Source organism: Chelmon rostratus, chromosome 8, assembly GCF_017976325.1.
Source record: "Chelmon rostratus isolate fCheRos1 chromosome 8, fCheRos1.pri, whole genome shotgun sequence".
Taxonomy (NCBI): domain Eukaryota; kingdom Metazoa; phylum Chordata; class Actinopteri; order Chaetodontiformes; family Chaetodontidae; genus Chelmon; species Chelmon rostratus.
In genome coordinates, this window is record NC_055665.1 from 6,108,457 (window position 1) to 6,126,087 (window position 17,631).

General features: G+C 39.2%; 3 protein-coding genes across 3 annotated transcripts; 2 read left to right on the forward strand and 1 right to left on the reverse strand.

The window, feature by feature from the left end:
• Positions 1–2,894: 2,894 nt before the first annotated feature.
• si:dkey-152b24.7 (1-phosphatidylinositol phosphodiesterase-like) lies at positions 2,895–3,908 on the reverse strand. Its single transcript, XM_041943388.1, has 2 exons — positions 3,856–3,908; positions 2,895–3,741 (listed from the first exon to the last, which is right to left on the reverse strand). The coding sequence occupies exons 1-2, from the start codon at positions 3,906–3,908 to the stop codon at positions 2,895–2,897; spliced, it is 900 nt and encodes a 299-aa protein (XP_041799322.1).
• Positions 3,909–5,571: 1,663 nt separating this feature from the next.
• LOC121610573 (ubiquilin-1-like) lies at positions 5,572–12,912 on the forward strand. Its single transcript, XM_041942752.1, has 7 exons — positions 5,572–5,729; positions 6,684–6,835; positions 6,925–7,064; positions 7,958–8,220; positions 9,168–9,283; positions 10,333–10,501; positions 10,871–12,912. Exons 1-7 carry the CDS (start codon positions 5,583–5,585, stop codon positions 11,009–11,011), a joined length of 1,128 nt encoding a protein of 375 aa, XP_041798686.1. The 5' UTR covers positions 5,572–5,582; the 3' UTR covers positions 11,012–12,912.
• A 409-nt stretch (positions 12,913–13,321) lies between these two features.
• Positions 13,322–16,872, forward strand: lamtor2 (late endosomal/lysosomal adaptor, MAPK and MTOR activator 2). Its single transcript, XM_041942932.1, has 4 exons — positions 13,322–13,517; positions 14,466–14,628; positions 14,809–14,898; positions 16,255–16,872. Exons 1-4 carry the CDS (start codon positions 13,450–13,452, stop codon positions 16,309–16,311), a joined length of 378 nt encoding a protein of 125 aa, XP_041798866.1. The 5' UTR covers positions 13,322–13,449; the 3' UTR covers positions 16,312–16,872.
• Positions 16,873–17,631: the final 759 nt, after the last annotated feature.

Sequence of the window (17,631 nt, forward strand, 5' to 3'; positions counted from 1 at the left end):
GCAGAGACATGTGGAGCTGGTGGGGGTATATGTGCAGGGAAGGGAAGGAGGGTAATCAGGGGCAGGTGAGTAAGTGGTCTCAGGTGGGGTTGATGAGAGGCGGGAAAACACAGGAAACTGAAATGACACAAGAGGTAGAGTTACAAAAATAAAACAGGAAACAACATGACAGGATCCAGAATGTTACAGTGAAGCTGCTAAAGGGATTTTTTAGATGAGACTGTGTCAGACAGGAGTTTCAGACAGGACATTCTTGATCTAATTTACTCAAAGATAATTCTGTCTTATCTTAACTTGTGTCTTATTTTCTTTCCTTAAGTCATGAATTTCTATTGATTGTGGAAACAAAATCTGTTGGGCAAAAAGAGACCACTTTATTTGGTGGTAAATCAAAAACTGAGCTCACTTGAGATGTCAGTAATTAATCCTAATTCCAAAATTATGCCTGATACAGCGGGTCAAAGTTGAACCTGGAAGCTGGTGTGTAAACTGTGATGAATGTTTCCATCAGACATTGCGGATAGTTTGCCTTTTTTTTCCTCTTCTAAATGAGTTAAATGAGTTTGGGTTGCCCTGCAAGCGGTCGACTGTTGACCGACCAACAGACCGTTATTGCCATCAGCAGAGCCACTGAGTTCATGGCTAAGAACTCAGAAGTAGCTCCACCTTCATCAAATACACAGTAAAATGCATTCAAACATAAATGCATCAATAATCAATTAATTTAGATTTTAACAAAGTGAAACTCATACTGGCCCATTTTTTTCTGAATTTACTGTTTTTACCTTTGATACTTGAAAGTAAATTCTTTCTAATGAGCTTCCATTACTCTGAGAAGCAACATTTTCAACACACAACTTCCAGAGTAGTTTTTGTTACTTTTCCTTCAGTGAAAGACCTGAATACTTCCTCCACTTCTCCTTCTTAGTTAAATCTCACTCTGTATCAGCTTTTTATCCAGTAAGACTGTTTCATTAACAGTTCTTAACAAGTGGCTCTCATCCAGATAATCTAATCTTATCATTGAGAGGTGAAACTCTGGAAGTTGATAAGACTCTCAGTTAAGAGCTATTCTTTTCTTCCTCCTACTGGCAAAAATATCAAATGATTTTTGCTTTTCAAATGTCTGTATTCTGTAGAGAATACTAAAAGTTACAAATGCTGAACATTAGGTTGCTATTCACAGGGGCGACATGGACTATAAGGAAGGCTCAAGTCCAACATTTTGGACTTGATGTGTTGCTGTGATGCCCCTGTTGAATCTTTGAAATGCTTCTTTGTACTGTTAAGTCTGGTGGAAAAGCTGTCATACTGATAGCCTTTGTTTCAAATGTTACCTGTCTGCTCGTGGAATTAACTCTGACCATTGAGATGTGCAGGTGTGAAACATTTTTCATTGATAACAAACCCTGTATTGTTTTCTAGTTGAAAATTTTCACATTCTCTGTAGAGTTCAGCTCATCTTTATCAAAGTTAATTATTACAAATTACATTTTATGCTCTGCAAGGTGACAGTAAAGTGCAACTTGAGGCCAGGAAAGCTCTTCCTGCTCCATCTCTCTGTCTCTTTTCCTAAAAGATAACAGTATGACACATGACAGATATTCCTTTTAACATTTAAATTTAAAGTCTTGGTTCTTTCTCAAGGATCAACAGGAGCTTTACAATCACCACTGAGAAATTTAATGTTGTGATAAATAAAACAAATCTGCCTGTTTACTGTCTCTCTCTGCTAACAAACTTTGTGAATTACCCATATCCAACAACTCAGTTTCAGAATCATCAAGTTTTTCATGTTTGAAATACCCCAAAACTGCTAAATAAGCAACCACATACCTAATCTGAAATCTTGTCGACACTACAGTAACCTCACACTTTTGGATTATTTCTATATTTAACATAGATTAACTCCAAGGTTAACATTAGAAAGCTGTCATTTTAAGAACAGCTAAAGGCGCGTAACAACTTTCTCTCTTTTAGACTGGGCTGTGAAATGTTTCATCACATGAAAATCTTTCAAATGCTGCTTTAATTACAAAGTAAATACAACTGTGTGCCGGATTAGACATATCAGTAAATATAATATATCAGTAAATATAAGATATCAGCTGCTAAACACGTAATGGTGCAATAATGCGTCTATGTATTATCCATCATGTTTCCGGGCTTTCATGAGCTCACAATCTAAGACTTTGTTTTGGCGTTTAACAGACGACAGCTGCAGTTACAGTGACCTACATTTTCTCTCTGTTGTTGAAAGACCTTGCAGATCAACCACACAAACACTTTTTATGGTAAGTTCTAACAATTTCTGTAGGTTAAAACACCCAACAGGATATTTAGTACTTAAAATATGTGCAACATTAAAATGCTTCTTATGAAACAGTAATGATATTGTAATAATATAATAACACATACGGCAGCCACTCAGCTGCATGAGTAATTTTTTGATACTTTAAGTACATTTTGCTGATAATACCTCAGTAATTTTACTTGTAACTGAGGATTTTTACATTGTTGTTGTTGGTACATGGTGTGCATCAAGGTGGCATTAGACTTCACACAAAACCACTCATGCAAAAACATTAAGAAACACAAGCTTCAGATCAATGAGGAGGCAATAAAATGAAATTTATTTTGCTCATATTTATGGTCAGAACATGTTACTGCCATTGCTTCTAAAATTAATCAGTTCAGGACAGAGCTGAGAAAGAAGAGGAGAGCTTCAGTCTTCAGATTACATTGTGGATTTGCAGACATTTCAGCTGTAACACAGTGTGAACAGTGACAAGCAATGAGAAAGCCACAGGGAAGACTTCATAGTGATCCATCAGATTCAAACCATCAACCTCTCAAACACATGATGGGGCACATTGAACAGAATTCCTGAACGTCTACCAACGGTTTAAATTGATAACATCTTGAATGAGGTCAAAGCCGGGGAAGTCCATGGCAATGATACCAAAGCATGGTCTGGGCTGATTTGGGAAGAACTGCGTCAGGTATTGATTGAGCCATGGGTCTACCTTTTCAGCCACTCTTTTTGGAGTCAGGAACATTCCCCAAAAAGTGCCAAGGCCGGTGCCGCTAGTGTAGGTCAGGACAGCATTATCACCTCCACAAGCTTCAGCAGCTTGGCTCAGCTGTTTGATTATCCTGTTGTCTTTATCTTTAATGTTGCTAACCTCGCTGCTACCTTTCCCATCTGGTTCGATGAGAGGAATTCCTAGTGTGAAGGTGCTCTTCTGCAAAAACACTATTTTCCCCCTGATCTGACCCATGTTTGGCATTCCGGAGGTCACCCAGTAGTGCTGGTTGTTGCCAATCAGACTCTGAACCATTTTATTGATCATGACCTTCTCAAAAGAATCTGCTCGCACTCTGATGAGCACTGCCTCCGTCTTAAACTCTGACAGGAAGGCCTGGATAGTGTCTAGGACCTCTTTCAGTGTGCTGTGCTGGTACATCACCCCATGAATGACATAGAGGGTGTCACCCAGTGCAAACACTTTGAGATCCAAGAAGCGAATGCCAGCCTTGAGCTGATCCGTCAGGGACCAGGCCTGGCATTCAGCCTCTGGACCTCCGTACAGGGCCATGCTGTCATGGGTACCAGGGATGGTGATGAGAGAGAGGGTGCGGAAATCCTCAACGCTTGCCATCCATGGAATATTGTAGGACCCCGGCAGTACTAGGTTGCCCTTGTCATTGAAGAACAGGCCTTTTCCATGGCACAAAAAGCTGATGATTTAAAACAACATTTTATAATGTTACAATAACTCCAATGCCACAAAGTTACAGTCTACAAATATCTATGCATGTATTTCATTTGCAAATCTGTCATATTATACTTACGTGACAGACAGCAAAATATAGTTGAAAAGCAGACACTTGTGAGCAGTCTTCATTCTTGCAGACAGATGAGCAATCTAGCGAATAATTTTTAAAAATAATTATGCATTTATCAAAGGAAAATTACCAATTCTGAAAAAAAAGACATGCATGGATAAATTCCAAATGCTTCTAAGCACACACTTAGAAGGTTTTAATTAACAGTGTCAACTAATTGTACTGTACCTTGCAGGCAGGAAGAAGTCACTGCAAACCACTCCAGTGGTAAGAATGTGGACTGCTCAACAACAAATCCTAACTTATATTGCTTGGTTATCTCCGAAATTCTAGGTGTGGACCACAGATATCAGATGTGTGACTGATTGTTCTTGATGAAGGACATTAAAACATGTTTGTACAGATTGTGGTGTTTGTTTCCAGTGTTTGAGAAGGTGGGTCGCTTTACCGGAACAAAAACGTGGGCCTGATTAGATTTGATTTCTAACAGGCATTATCTCAAATGCTAGCACCTGCAGCAGTGCAGCAAAAAATATGATGACTAGACTGTTAAATAAGAGTCAAAATAGCCAAAAATGTGTGAGCTATTATCTCTACCATGTAGTTGGTGACATTACGTTGAACGTTTGCCATCAGTAACTGAACAAAAGCTTATTAACTAATTAAAAAGACTCAGAACTGAGGAATACATACTAGTATTTGAAACAGACTGTGTGTACAGGTGGTGAGGGACTGTATGGAAGGTAGGTATGGTCGCACTCACACCAGTGTGTCAGTAAAAAGATCAGGGGTGGGATTCAGATTTAAACTTTACTCCAGGCAATGAGATTCATCATGTCCAGGTTACAGCATGGCAGATTCCAATATATTCACTCTGTTCAATAAATATATCTGCAATTGTGCATTTTGGTTTACAGGAAAACAAGGAAATAAACTTACTGGTAATTATGTACAGTATACAGTACATATGAACTACATGCTTTGCCAGTATGTAGTTTCTGCAGCACGTAGCTCCTTATTTACACTATATATGCATCCATTACTCTGTGAATGCATTCGTCAACAACAGAACAACATAATCAAAGTATGCAACAAGTATTAGCCTGCCTGCTGGTAGAAAAGCTGGGATGCTGTGGAAAACATAAATGAAACAGAATGTTATTATGCTTGCTAAAACAGTCCAAAGACAATACATTTAATGTTATATGTAATGTGACCGATTCATCTTCATTGATCTGTATAAATATCTCCTTATTCATTCTGAATTTGATGCAGCAACATGTTTCAAACAAGTTGGGACAGGAGCAACAGAAGACTGGGAAAGTTGTGGAATGCTCCAAAAACACCTGTTTGAAACATTCCACAGGTAAACAGATTCATTGGTAAATGTGATAATATCATGATTGGCTTTGTCATCTTAAAACTATGAGAAATACCCTGAATTATATAATTTACATATATATATTATGATTTATAGTAATTCCGTTATACATTTCAAATCAATTACATGAAATTTCAGCAATTAAAAATGCGTCAAAATAACAAAATGATTGAAGATTCTCCATGATTAAATGCAAATTTCTCCTTGGAGATAAATAAAGTATCTATCTATCTATCTGTCTAAAGGCCAAAATTTAAAGCTGTTGTTTAACTAACGACCACCGGATGGCAGCAACAGGCCGATGAAGCGTCACTTTCCCGGAAATACCAAAGAAGAAGAGGAAGCAGGAAAAATGGCGGAGAAAAACAGCTCGGACCAAACTGGGGAAACAAATGTAGATAAAAATGCTACTCCCGGAGGATCTATGATGAAGGTCACGGTCAAAACCCCTAATGGAAAAGAAGAAATTGCGATTTCGGAGGATTCTTCTGTCGCCCAGGTGCGTTAACCGACCTGTTTTTAAAATCTGGTAGCGGAAATCACGCTACGATCACAAAACGTCCCCTCATAAACTGTAGGGGAAAGGTTAAAACGTTATCTTTTTCAACAGCAGACTTCATCGTCACATACATTTCCTCTGTCCGCATTAATAAAATGTGTGTGCGCGGAGAAAACAACGTTTTGGTTCAAAATGTCCGAAGTCAGTAGACATTTGTGTGATTACGGAAATAGCAGGGAAGTTAGCGTGTCAGAGCTAACGTTTAAACGTTAGCTTTGCAGATGTGAAACATCGCGACATTTACATTTGATACTACATAACTCTAAAGTTGAAAGTGCAGTGAAATTAATGTTAGTTCAATTTGACCGAAAGCGATAACGACTTGACGTTATCTGACATTATCTGTGCAACGTCAATGACAGGTCGCTATCTCAGTGACTGGGTGGGGTGTTGACCAACATTACTAAGCAAATGTAAGTGCCGATAACGATCAGCCACGCATCGATACTGATCTGTGAGGCTATTTGTTAACCTATCAACCTTTACACTGTCAACCAACTGTTCTTGCGCATTAACCTATTGACGGAGCCCTTAACCAAAACTCTACCGTCAAGCTTCGGTTTTTTTGCCTGCATGTCCACACATACACAAGTGCACTCTGTAGATGACAGTTTTATTATATTTTGCATGGAGACCAGGAAACCAAAGAGTTACCTGTTTCCAGTGTTGGAATATTTTCTGCATAATTGATGAAATCCAACCATTTTTAGGATGAGGTGGGGACAATATACACTACAGTAAACTAAAATAATTAAGATTTGAAAACTTGATTCTTACACACAGACTCACAGTCCACACTGTGGACACAGTGAAACTGTGTCTTTTGGGGACATCCTGCAGTTGCTCATTTTGCCTGGTTGCTAATCTATGCTTGCTCTTGTCTCATTTGTCCAGTTTAAACAGGAGGTATCCAAAAAGTTTGAGGCCAAGCAGGAGCAGCTGGTGTTGATATTTGCTGGAAAGATTCTGAAGGATGGTGACACTTTAAACCAGCATGGTATCAAAGACGGGTTGACTGTTCACCTTGTTGTCAAGACGGCCCCAAAGTAAGCACTATTCATAAGATGTGTGTAGGTTGAGAGGCAAAGGTCAAACCAGATCGGGGTCTTATTTGATGGGTGCTTTCTCTTTTAAGATCAACAGGTGGCGGTACGTCTCAGACCAGTTCCAGTTCTGCAGCGCCTCAAAGTAGCAGCAGCAGCTCCAGCACCACTGTAGCAGACAGAACAGGAGGTGGCACGAGTCAGACACCGACACAACCTGCTAATGCAATGAGTAAGAATGTGAACATGTTTTAAATGACTTGCTTTCTTTTTCCACTGCAGTGAGTTTAGTCTTCCTAATTCCTATCACATAGATTTGTACTGATTATTCCCAAGGGGGACAGTGAGCAGAAGATGAATATAAGTCTCCAATTCACAATAATTAACACATGCACATTAATAGAATTAACACATTGGTATAATAATGTCATGTAATAAAGTGATGGCAAGATGACACAGAGAAGGAAATACCACAAATAGACATTGTGAAAAGACAACATGTGAAAACATGCTCAGTCTCCCCCTCCTGTATTTTAATGATATGTATCATGTATGTTGTTGATAGCATGAATGGAAATTGTTATAGCCTTGTCGGTGAGTCAAAAACATCAGTCACACACACACAAAACCAAGGGCTTATTCAGTGTTTCAGGGAGGTCCAGTGTTGGTCAACCCTGAGAGTTAGGATGGAGGCTCCAGCATTCAACCTGGTTTCAAAACATACTTCATTTACAAGCTGACATTTAGTTAAGAAAGTTCTGCTTGTTATTTCAATGAGTGAACATAAATGCAGTTTTGAAATCCATCCTAATATTCAACTGCATTTCCACACAGACTTTTGCACCCTAAATCTTATTTTGCAAATCCCCCCCCCTTGTGTGTGTTCTGAAAAGCTTCTGTAACAGTGAATTTCGCCATTGTGAGATTAATAAAGTTTTATCTAATCTAAACTAATCTACAAATATATCTGGTTGACAGTACATACATTTGGGAGGACCAATACATCAAAATTCTATAACAAAACATCATTAAAATTCCACATCCCAACCATGTGGGAGTACACATGGTAGACATAGCATCATGGAACAAATCTCCATCTTTATTCCTCTTTCTTCTCCTCCTCAGGTGGACTCGGTGACCTGTCCGGCCTGTTAGGTCTGGGCATGCGTTCCTCCAACTTAATGGAGATGCAGCAGCAGGTACAGAGTCAACTGATGTCCAACCCACAGCTGCTGTCACAGATCATGGGGAACCCGCTGGTCCAGAACATGATGTCCAACCCAGACCTGATGAGGCAGATGTTTGCAGGCAATCCTCAGATGCAGCAGCTCATGGAACAGAACCCGGGTGTCTCCCGCGTGTTCAACAACCCCGAACTTATGAGACAGGTCAGGTCAGAGCTTTCGTGTTAGGGTCATGAGACGCCAAGTCAAGCTCAAATGTCCACTCATCAAGTGAACATGTGTTAAAACTTGCAATAGTTTGACAGACCCGAGCAACTGCTTTGTGTCTGTGTTATGATACATGCGTTCCCCACTGCCTGGGCAGATCTCAAACATACCCGCACTGCACGCAGCACTGTGCTTGACCACATGTTTGTGGTGCAAACTGTTCTGATTGCTGTTACTTGAAATGTTGCTGTCTAAAAGAGCTGCAGAACCTTAGCTTGTCCATATCAAGCTGACTTAGGTTTTGTTTGTCCCAGTGACGGCAGTAAACAATTAAAAAGCCTCATGTAGCAAATCTTAATTCATAATTGTATTAATTAGTCTGTGAGACGAGAGTAGTTCGCTTCTCAAAGCAGTGTAGCTGACTGATTATGTGCGTCAAAACACCCATGCCTCTTGTTTCTGAGGTAAAATCAAACACACCAATGCTGTCTTGCATTAATTCTCCAGAAATGCAGCAGTTTTATGACATTGGCACATCGGCTACTTTACCTGTATTACTCCCTCTGTCAGTATCATGTGTCCAATATGTGCTCCCTCTGCCAACTCGGAGCTGCCAACAATGTCCCAACAAGGTTGAGGATTGACTGTGATAGCTATCATTCCAGACAGAATGTCACTTCTTCTTCTTCCACCCCAGCTCTCAATGTTTTTGTTATTTGATTTTCTCTAGCCTTGAGAAACCATTGAGCTGGCATGGAAACCAGCAATGATATAAGAGATGATGTGTAACCAGGATTGGGCGCTTAGCAACCCTGAGTTTTGGGTTTATACTGCTCTACGGAGAATTCATGCAGACATCTAATTTGGTATCTTGTAATCATCTTTCAGGACTTTGGGGACTATGCTCGGTTTAGAGTTGACTTTTGTCATGTTTGTCTTTGCAGATGCAGAATCCTGAAACACTGTCCATGCTGTCTAACCCCAGAGCCATGCAGGCCCTCATACAGATCCAGCAGGGTCTGCAGACCTTACAGGCAGAAGTCCCAGGATTCATGTCCAGGTACCAGCTGTTTGCTCTAAGTTGAATACTTTAAGCCTGTATAATTGTCTTAATCTGACAGTCCATTCAGAACTAATTAGAAGTCCTTCAGTCATTTTAATCATTAAGAGAAGTGCCTCAACTCAGACCCCATAGATTTTATATGGGAAGTTCTCTGACTACAGGAAGTGACGCATTGTAGCAAAACTTCAGAGCAAAACATCGACTCTTTTGGTAAATAACAGTGAGTAAGTAACCTGAGGCGCCAGATGGTTTGTTACACAGAACCATCTGGGAAGTGGTCTTTGGAAACTGTTTGGAAAAGGGCAGGCACTTTGAAAAAAAGAAAAACTTGGCAAATGATTGGCTGAACCATCTGTCTATCACTGTCTATCGTGGGCTCTTAAATCAATGAACCATATGATGTTTGTAGTAGGACTCTTGCTGAGGCCACTTAGAAGAAGAGTGAAAAGGTCTTTTCCATTGAGGAAAGCCTTCAGTGCCATTCTTGGCTCTTTCAATTAAAAAATACTCCCCAGCCCTGATATAACTGATACTACAGCAGCATCAATGCTAACTTCTTTGGGAGCCGTCGTTATGGTTTTTAATGCTCGCCCATAACTAGTGGTTCCTCACAGGATGCTGATTGGTCCTGACCACTGTGGCCTGGCCAGAAACGCGTAACTTGAACCCTGGCACGATGGACTCTCAGCTCTTGTGATCTTGTGTGATCTCATGTGATCTCACGAGTCCAGCTGCCTCACATTGTGACTGAGGGCTCTGTTCAAGGAAAGCTCAGCTCACTAAAGGTTTAGATATTGGCTCTTGGATCTCTGTGGCCGGTCTGGTAAACACTATTCATGCTGTGTTCAGTTTAATCCTGTCAGCTCACATGATTTGTAAGTTTACATTAGTTGTAGGTTAATTTGTATGAAGAAACAGTAAACTGTTGTGTTTAATAGTTGCTAAGTGTTGGTCGTGGTCATTTGAAGTCACACTATATTTAGCTAAAATTCACTGGAGTTACCAAAACTGTTTTTTTTGACATCATCATGTGTTCCCCTCTTTAGATCTCCTGGAGGTTTTGCGGTTCCTCCAACTGCAGGGGGCAGCATCCCTCCAGTGAACCCTCATCCCCCTGGCATGGCCACAGGATCCAGTCTCCCCTCAGCCAGCAGTCCAACTCAGCAACAGCTCATGCAACAGATGTTACAGATGTTTGCTGGTGGAGGGCCATCAGTATGTTTCATCCAATTAACCGAATTTGTCCTGCTTTCTAAAATCAGACTAGTTTTTCAGCAGGTCTAATTCATTGTTAACAAATATAGTAAAATTAGTAAGGGCTAAATTTTAGAAGGTTTCAGCACTGAATTAAGTTTAAGTGAAAGTGCTGCACATGTCAGTTGACATGGAAGTTCTGAAATAGTTTAGTGTACAAACTGAAAGAAAATGTCAGTGTCGGCTTAAGTGTAAGCACTAAGTGTAAGAGTGTATTCTGATGGGAGTTGTTGGAGTTATGAGAAGATTTTTTTTAGAAATGTTTGTTGGAGTCTCTTCAGTCAGCAAATAAGCAGCTGCTGACATCATGCGCCATCTCTTCCCTCACAGCTTCAGACTCCGGAGGACCGTTTCCGGCAGCAGCTCGAGCAGCTCAACGCCATGGGCTTCATCAACCGCGAAGCCAACCTGCAGGCACTCATCGCCACAGGAGGGGATGTCAACGCCGCCATTGAGAGACTGCTGGCCTAACTCACTCAGTCCATGGGTTGAGGGTGGAAGACTGGGAGAGCTGGGGGCTGGCATGGGAGATTAAAAAATATATATATATAAATAAGTGAGCACAGTCCTCCGTTACATGCAAGTTTGACCTGACACCCAAATAGATCAGTGGAATTCCAATCACTTGCCATCTCCTGTAAATCACAGTAGGGATGAACAGGGAGGCTGGGAAGTCATAGTGGTAAATGAGTTGGAAGGACGTTGCTGGTTTCTAACAGAATTGATCCTTTGCTTGATGCTGTGGCTGCACAGCTGCTGTGAAATGATGCCATGACTCTCACTGCCACTGAGTTACTCCTGCCAGTGCATGATGATTTCTGACATGAAAAGTGCTCAATGACTGGATGTCTACATGATGTTACCAAGGAACTAACTTTTTTCTGTTTTACTTATTTTCACGTTATTTAATATGAACAGATTGCATTCAGGTGGTTAGATGAAGAGCTTTGAATAGGTAGGCTGAATGGTGCTCTCTGTCTGGAGAACCAGCTTGTTTTTACATGTTTTTTTCACCCCTTTGCCTGGTTGACTGGTAATTATTGAACTTATCTCCTCACTGAAATTTTCTCCGTGACAGGTTCTGCTCTGTATTCCTCTTGCTTCTCTGAACTATACTGAATCTCATTGGTATGGCACTGCTGGCTAAATGTCTGAGGAGGAGGACAAAGTTTTCTGGTTGTTGGACCAAGGCTATAATGAGTGTGGATGAGAGTTGGACAGTGTGACATTTTATAGAGTGAGAGGATAGAGACTTTTCACCTGGTAGAGATTTTACAATGTTGAGCTAGATATCCCTTTGATATCTCTGGTTGTATTGCCAGCAGTGATGTTGAAATTACAGGATTTTCCTCAAGTACATTTGTCACGTTTTTCATTCACAAAATTAGCCGAGGAAAAACAGAAATTACATCTGATTGTTTTAATCTAATTTGTTCTCCAGTGAAAGTGCCACAATCACAGTGTCGCCTTAAAAATCACATAAACCTTACAATGGATTTTATTCTAATCACCATGTGATTTCACTGTTCTTGAACAGGTTTGGTTCAAGCTGATTTCCTGTCGACTAACAGTGTAAAAGTAAACAAACAAGTAAACTTGGACCAATTTAGATTTTTTTTGTTCTAACCTATTAAACTGTATATTAAGTGTCAGGGCTCTGATGATCATCAGATTGATTAATTGTGGTTAAAGATGAAAAGCCGTTTGAGAACTGTTTTGAAGGTGATCCCAGATAAGTTAAACCCCTTCACAATAAGTGGACTGCATTTCTATAGTGCTTTTCTCACCTTACTGACCACTTAACTATGGGGAGAAATGAAGGGTTCAGTGTCTTGCCCAAGGGCACTTTGACATGTAGTTTGCAAGGTTTAGGGATCGAACCATTGAGCTGCAGCTGCCTATCACTGTTGTGAAGTTCCATACAAGCAGTAGTGCCTAAACATTGTGTTGGGTTCTGCAGTATACGTATTGCTAAATGACCTGTGAAATCATTGTATGTCTACCCACGAACAGATAAATTCAGTTCAGTTCAGTCAATTATTTGCAGTGTGTCTCTTGTCTATTCCTAAGTCTGTGTGAAATTTTTACTTTGGCAATGCAATTTGTCATCTGTATTATGTTGAATTTAATCCTCAATTGAATCCTCATATTGATTGCTGCCTCCAGTGATATCTGAAAGGTCTTACAATGATGTTACTCCTACTAAAAAATTAAAATTGAAATGATGTCTTTGTCACTGACAGTCATCTGTATAGTAATTAAGTAAATGTAGCAATGCAACAAATATTATTCCAGGAACTGTAAAAGTCTGTATTGTGCCTTTATCAAATGTAAGTACAGTTATTTAAAGTAAAATTCCCTATTTGTTATTGCTCATTTCTTAAAAGTGTGTTTTCTTTGGTCTAACAGTCTTAAATGTATTTGGAATTTGGATAGCTTGTGCTAGAAATATTGATATGAAACTTTAAAAAAAATCTTAGCAGTGTTGCACATGAAACTAGTTGCTATAAACGTTCGATAAATGCACATGAGTTCAAATAAAGTTTTACTTCTGAAATATTAGGGGTTGAAAAGTGTTAAGTTCAAGTTTAAGAAAAATTAGAAATACTCACGTAGAGTGTTACCTGAAACTGTAGCGCTGTACTTATCTTGATTATCATTTAGATAAACATAGTAAATAAAAATATGTAAGTAAATCAGAATAAAAAACGATATCCTTTCATCGATCTAGTTTTTTAAGATGCATTCTGTTCCTACAATTCCCATAATGCGTTGGGAAGGTACCCGGAAGGAGAGGAAAATCGTCAGCTGACTTGAGTTGATGAGTTGTTTTTGACAGTTAAAAGGCTTTTTAGTCATTTAAAAGTAGAGTTCCTTTGCATTATCAGTCGTTCGTGAGTAAAATAGTTATGTTACGACCAAAGGCGTTAACGCAGGTTCTCAGCCAAGCGAACACAAACGGAGTCCAGAGCACACTGTGAGTATAGGTAGCTAGCTGGCTAGCTAGCCGTGTGCTAGCAAGAGGCTACTTGTAGCCTACAGGAGTTAGTATGGTTTTTGACCATGATACAGTATGTTGTTGTAACGGTTACAACTACGGGCTTTTTGTCATATGCGGAAATTTAAAGAATCTGCTAAATATCACGATGAATAGACGATCGCCCTGAATGTTACTTTGTTAGAAACCGTAAGCTAATATTAACATCAATGCATTGATCACAAACAGCCATAGTAACAGTCATCCCATGTTGTCTGCAAGAAGTAAATACTAAATTATCTGAAATTTAGGGACTTTAACTGAAGAATAAACGTAGCGTGACTTCCTGTTTTTGTTGTTGATTTGTTATGCAATCGTTTTGTGTATGAAATGTCTGATTTATCCGACCAACATTGAAAATCCCAAAGATATTTAGTTAAATATCACACATGACACGTTTGACTAGAAAAGTATTAAATCCTCACATGTGTGAATCTGGAAAAGTAAATGTTTGGCAAATTACTGAAACGATTGATATAGCTGCTGATTAATTTTTTTTTGTTATTTTTGTTTCTTTAGGTCATGTTTATTTAAACTGTTCCTGCATGTCTATAGATGCTTTCTATAGACATGCAGTATTAATATGATGTTATTGTAACTGGAATTAAGAACGGTCTGAAATGTAGTTTAATTAAACTTGCAAACACCTTGTATTAATTGGGACCACAACATTATCATTTAACTTGAAGCAAGCAAGAAACATGTTCTGCAACCTACACACAACACAACATGATGCTGTCAGATCCTGCAGTTTTAGTTTTTGCCAACAATTTTAGCTAGTTTGATAGAGGATCATGAGTAAAATCTGTCAAATGACAGCCTATAGGAAAATAATTTCACATGTTCATCAGCTGGATACTCAAACATTCATCTTTACATTCCCACCAGCTTGCTGAATAATGAAGGTTCACTTCTGGCGTACTCTGGGTATGGGGACACTGACGCACGGGTGACAGCAGCCATCGCAAGCAACATCTGGGCGGCCTACGACAAGAACGGCCACCAAGCCTTTAACGAAGACAAACTGAAATTCATACTCATGGATTGTATGGTAAGAAGTGCAGTTCTTTAAAAACGTTGCAGCTGTTTATGATGAGTGATTGTGGTGTGGACGGTTTAAACAAACTCACGTCTGGCAAAAGGAGCTTGATTAGTAATAAGTGAATTCAGACACCTTTCATTGGCACTTAGTAACTCTCTCTTTCTCTCCCTCTCTCCTTTTCTCTTTCAGGAAGGAAGAGTGGCCATAACTCGTGTAGCCAACCTACTGCTGTGTATGTACGCCAAAGAGACAGTGGGCTTTGGAATGCTTAAAGCCAAGGTGAGAATTCTAGCACTTTTGCTGTCAATGCTCTCATCAGTCATTGGTTACCCATACAGCCAATGCCCTGCTTTCACTGGCATGGTATGACCTGCGTTCGCTGTGGTTTGCTGTTCTTGTCAAGGTCATTTGTATATTTTGGGTTAGAGCATTAACATGAAATAACACCTTTTCAAGCTTTGTGTTGAACATCCCTGACTTCCACCTCCCAAAGAAATCAATTAAGTTGACATTAAATGAGTTGTCACCGCTGGAACAGTTTTGAATGTGTCTTAATTCAGTCACCAAGGTTGGCGATGCACTGCTAGCTACTTGTTCGATGAAAAATTGGATTGCATATAGATTTGGACACTTTCTCACAGCTGGTCAGTTTTAAATGTTACATGAGAGGAACTAGAAATAAAAAGATGTGAACAGGTCAGACAAATATGTGCAGGTGCCAGGTTCTTCTTGAAGTTTACAAGCTTCAAACTTTAACATACTCTATGATCAATGCACAATCAATGTCTTCTCCAATAATTTTCTATAAAAGCATGGTGGTCGATGTGTCTGCAGCATAGATTCTGATTCCATTTGCAGAAGAGACAGAATTTCTGAGTCAAAGTTTGAACGATGGACTGAAACATTGCAACGTTCACAACTGTAGCTTCTTGATGTGGTAGATTTCAAAACGTGTACACTTGAGACTTTTCACCCCAGCTGACTTTGTGGTATGTTGACTCAATCCCAATTAGCTAAGCCTTAAGCGTTCTTTGAAAATTACTTGAAGAGACCAAACTGCAGTCAATAATACTGTAGAAATATGTACTAGTTGACTGCACGATGGCCACAATTAACAATGATTTCCTGTTATTTTATTATTTAAATCTGCTGTTTATTTTCTCAATTAATTCATTGATGATTTCATTTTTAAAACATGGCAAAGTACTGAAAAATGCTGATTGTAACTTTTTAGAGACCCAGTTGATAACACCAAATGTCTTGTTTTGTCTGACTAACAGTCCAAAACACAATTGTATTCAGTTCAGTTTGATGTCAGACAAGCAAAAGCCACAAATACTCACACCTGAGATGCTTAGACAATCAAATATTTTGCATTTTTGCTTGAAAAATTACTCAAACAATTAAAATAGTCCTGTTGTACTGTACAACATGATGTAGTCTTGAACTTGACGTAAAACTAATCATGTCATGTTGACTTGGTAAAAAAAAAAATCTGTTTTCCTCAAAGTTTACATTCAAAGGAAGCCTGATTGTGCAGCTTGTATGCTACAATGTCAGATTGCTAATAAGACAATGGCTTAAACTCTGAATACAGCCATTGTTAACACTGTCATGTGTCTGTTGTGTTTATAGGCAGAAGCACTGGTGCACTACCTGGAGGAACCATTAACCCAAGTGGCAGCGTCATAGTGGAGATGCGATTGAAACTCTGCCTGTTGCTTCTGCCTGCCAGGGGGGAAAAAAAGTATATGATCCAGGTCATTCATGCACTACTATAACATTCTGTGTAGGTGCATGTGGTTCTGAGTGTGTGTGTCTGTGTCTGTGTGTGTGCGGGTGTGTGTGTGTGTGTGTGAGAGAGAGAGAGGTGTCAGTGTATTTATAATCATATGGTATTGAAACAAATAACTTGTATGGGTTTTTAAATATTTCCCCTCTCCTGTGGCTCTGTTCATCTAATAGTCTGAAAGTCCACTTAATTTGTCGGTAGGAAGTCTGAGTGTTCGACTGCTGAAATGATTCCATTATCAGCTGGTCCCACGGTTGATTCATTCATTTGCAGTTTTCGCTCAAGCGTGCCGAGAACAGTTAAGCAGAAAATTGAACATTTTGAATCCTATCAGAGGACTAAAATGCATATAATACAAAGGCTTGTGGAAACCCTCAGAAGAATTTCTGCCTGATGAAATGCATTATGATTATTTGCTAAGTTTTGTTTCACAGCTGTCAAATAAACAATTTTTGGACAAATATTCACACAGTCTTATTTTGTGTTTATGCTCAGAGATTGAATTGACTCATAGATTATTTCAAAGCTCAAACATCAGATCTGCCAGGATTCAGTCTTCTCTGTTAGACATACTATAATAATATCTGTGTTTTTAATGTCGCAGTAGAAAAAGCCACCTGAGGAAAGCTTGATGGAATCTCTTAAATCAATCAAAATACCCTTTTATAAAGCTTAGCATTGTTATTAATTGACTCAGATATATGCAGAATAAAGAGCCAGGAAACACTCATGTTGCTATTTGTTCTTATTGGAAAAACAAATTCTTTTTTTCACCTTTCCATGATGCTGCTGAAATAATCGTTTGGGGATTTTGTTTTTTCAACATTAACCAGTTTTAATTTCTCAATTTATTGCATCTTCAGCTCTCTGACATTTTCCTGTAGATAATCACAGGGTATACTGTTACTTGTTGCCTCAAAACCTGAAATGAATACTGATAAAAGTCATTCGAGTAGCATAGTGATTGGAAAACTGAAAAAGAAAAGCCTTGATTCTAAGTCCTTTTCCACTTGAAATCAGTTGATTTGTATCCGATTGATTTAAACAAGATTTTTCCTTCTGGTGCCTTTGTTTCACACTGCATGTCAGTGTTTACACACAGGCATGACGAATATTGTAAGCCATTTTGATGACTTCCTGCTAAAAATCTAAGACTAGAACCTTCAATTATTTTAACAAGGAAACAGTCTGAGGTACATGGCTGAGTTAACCATAGCAGG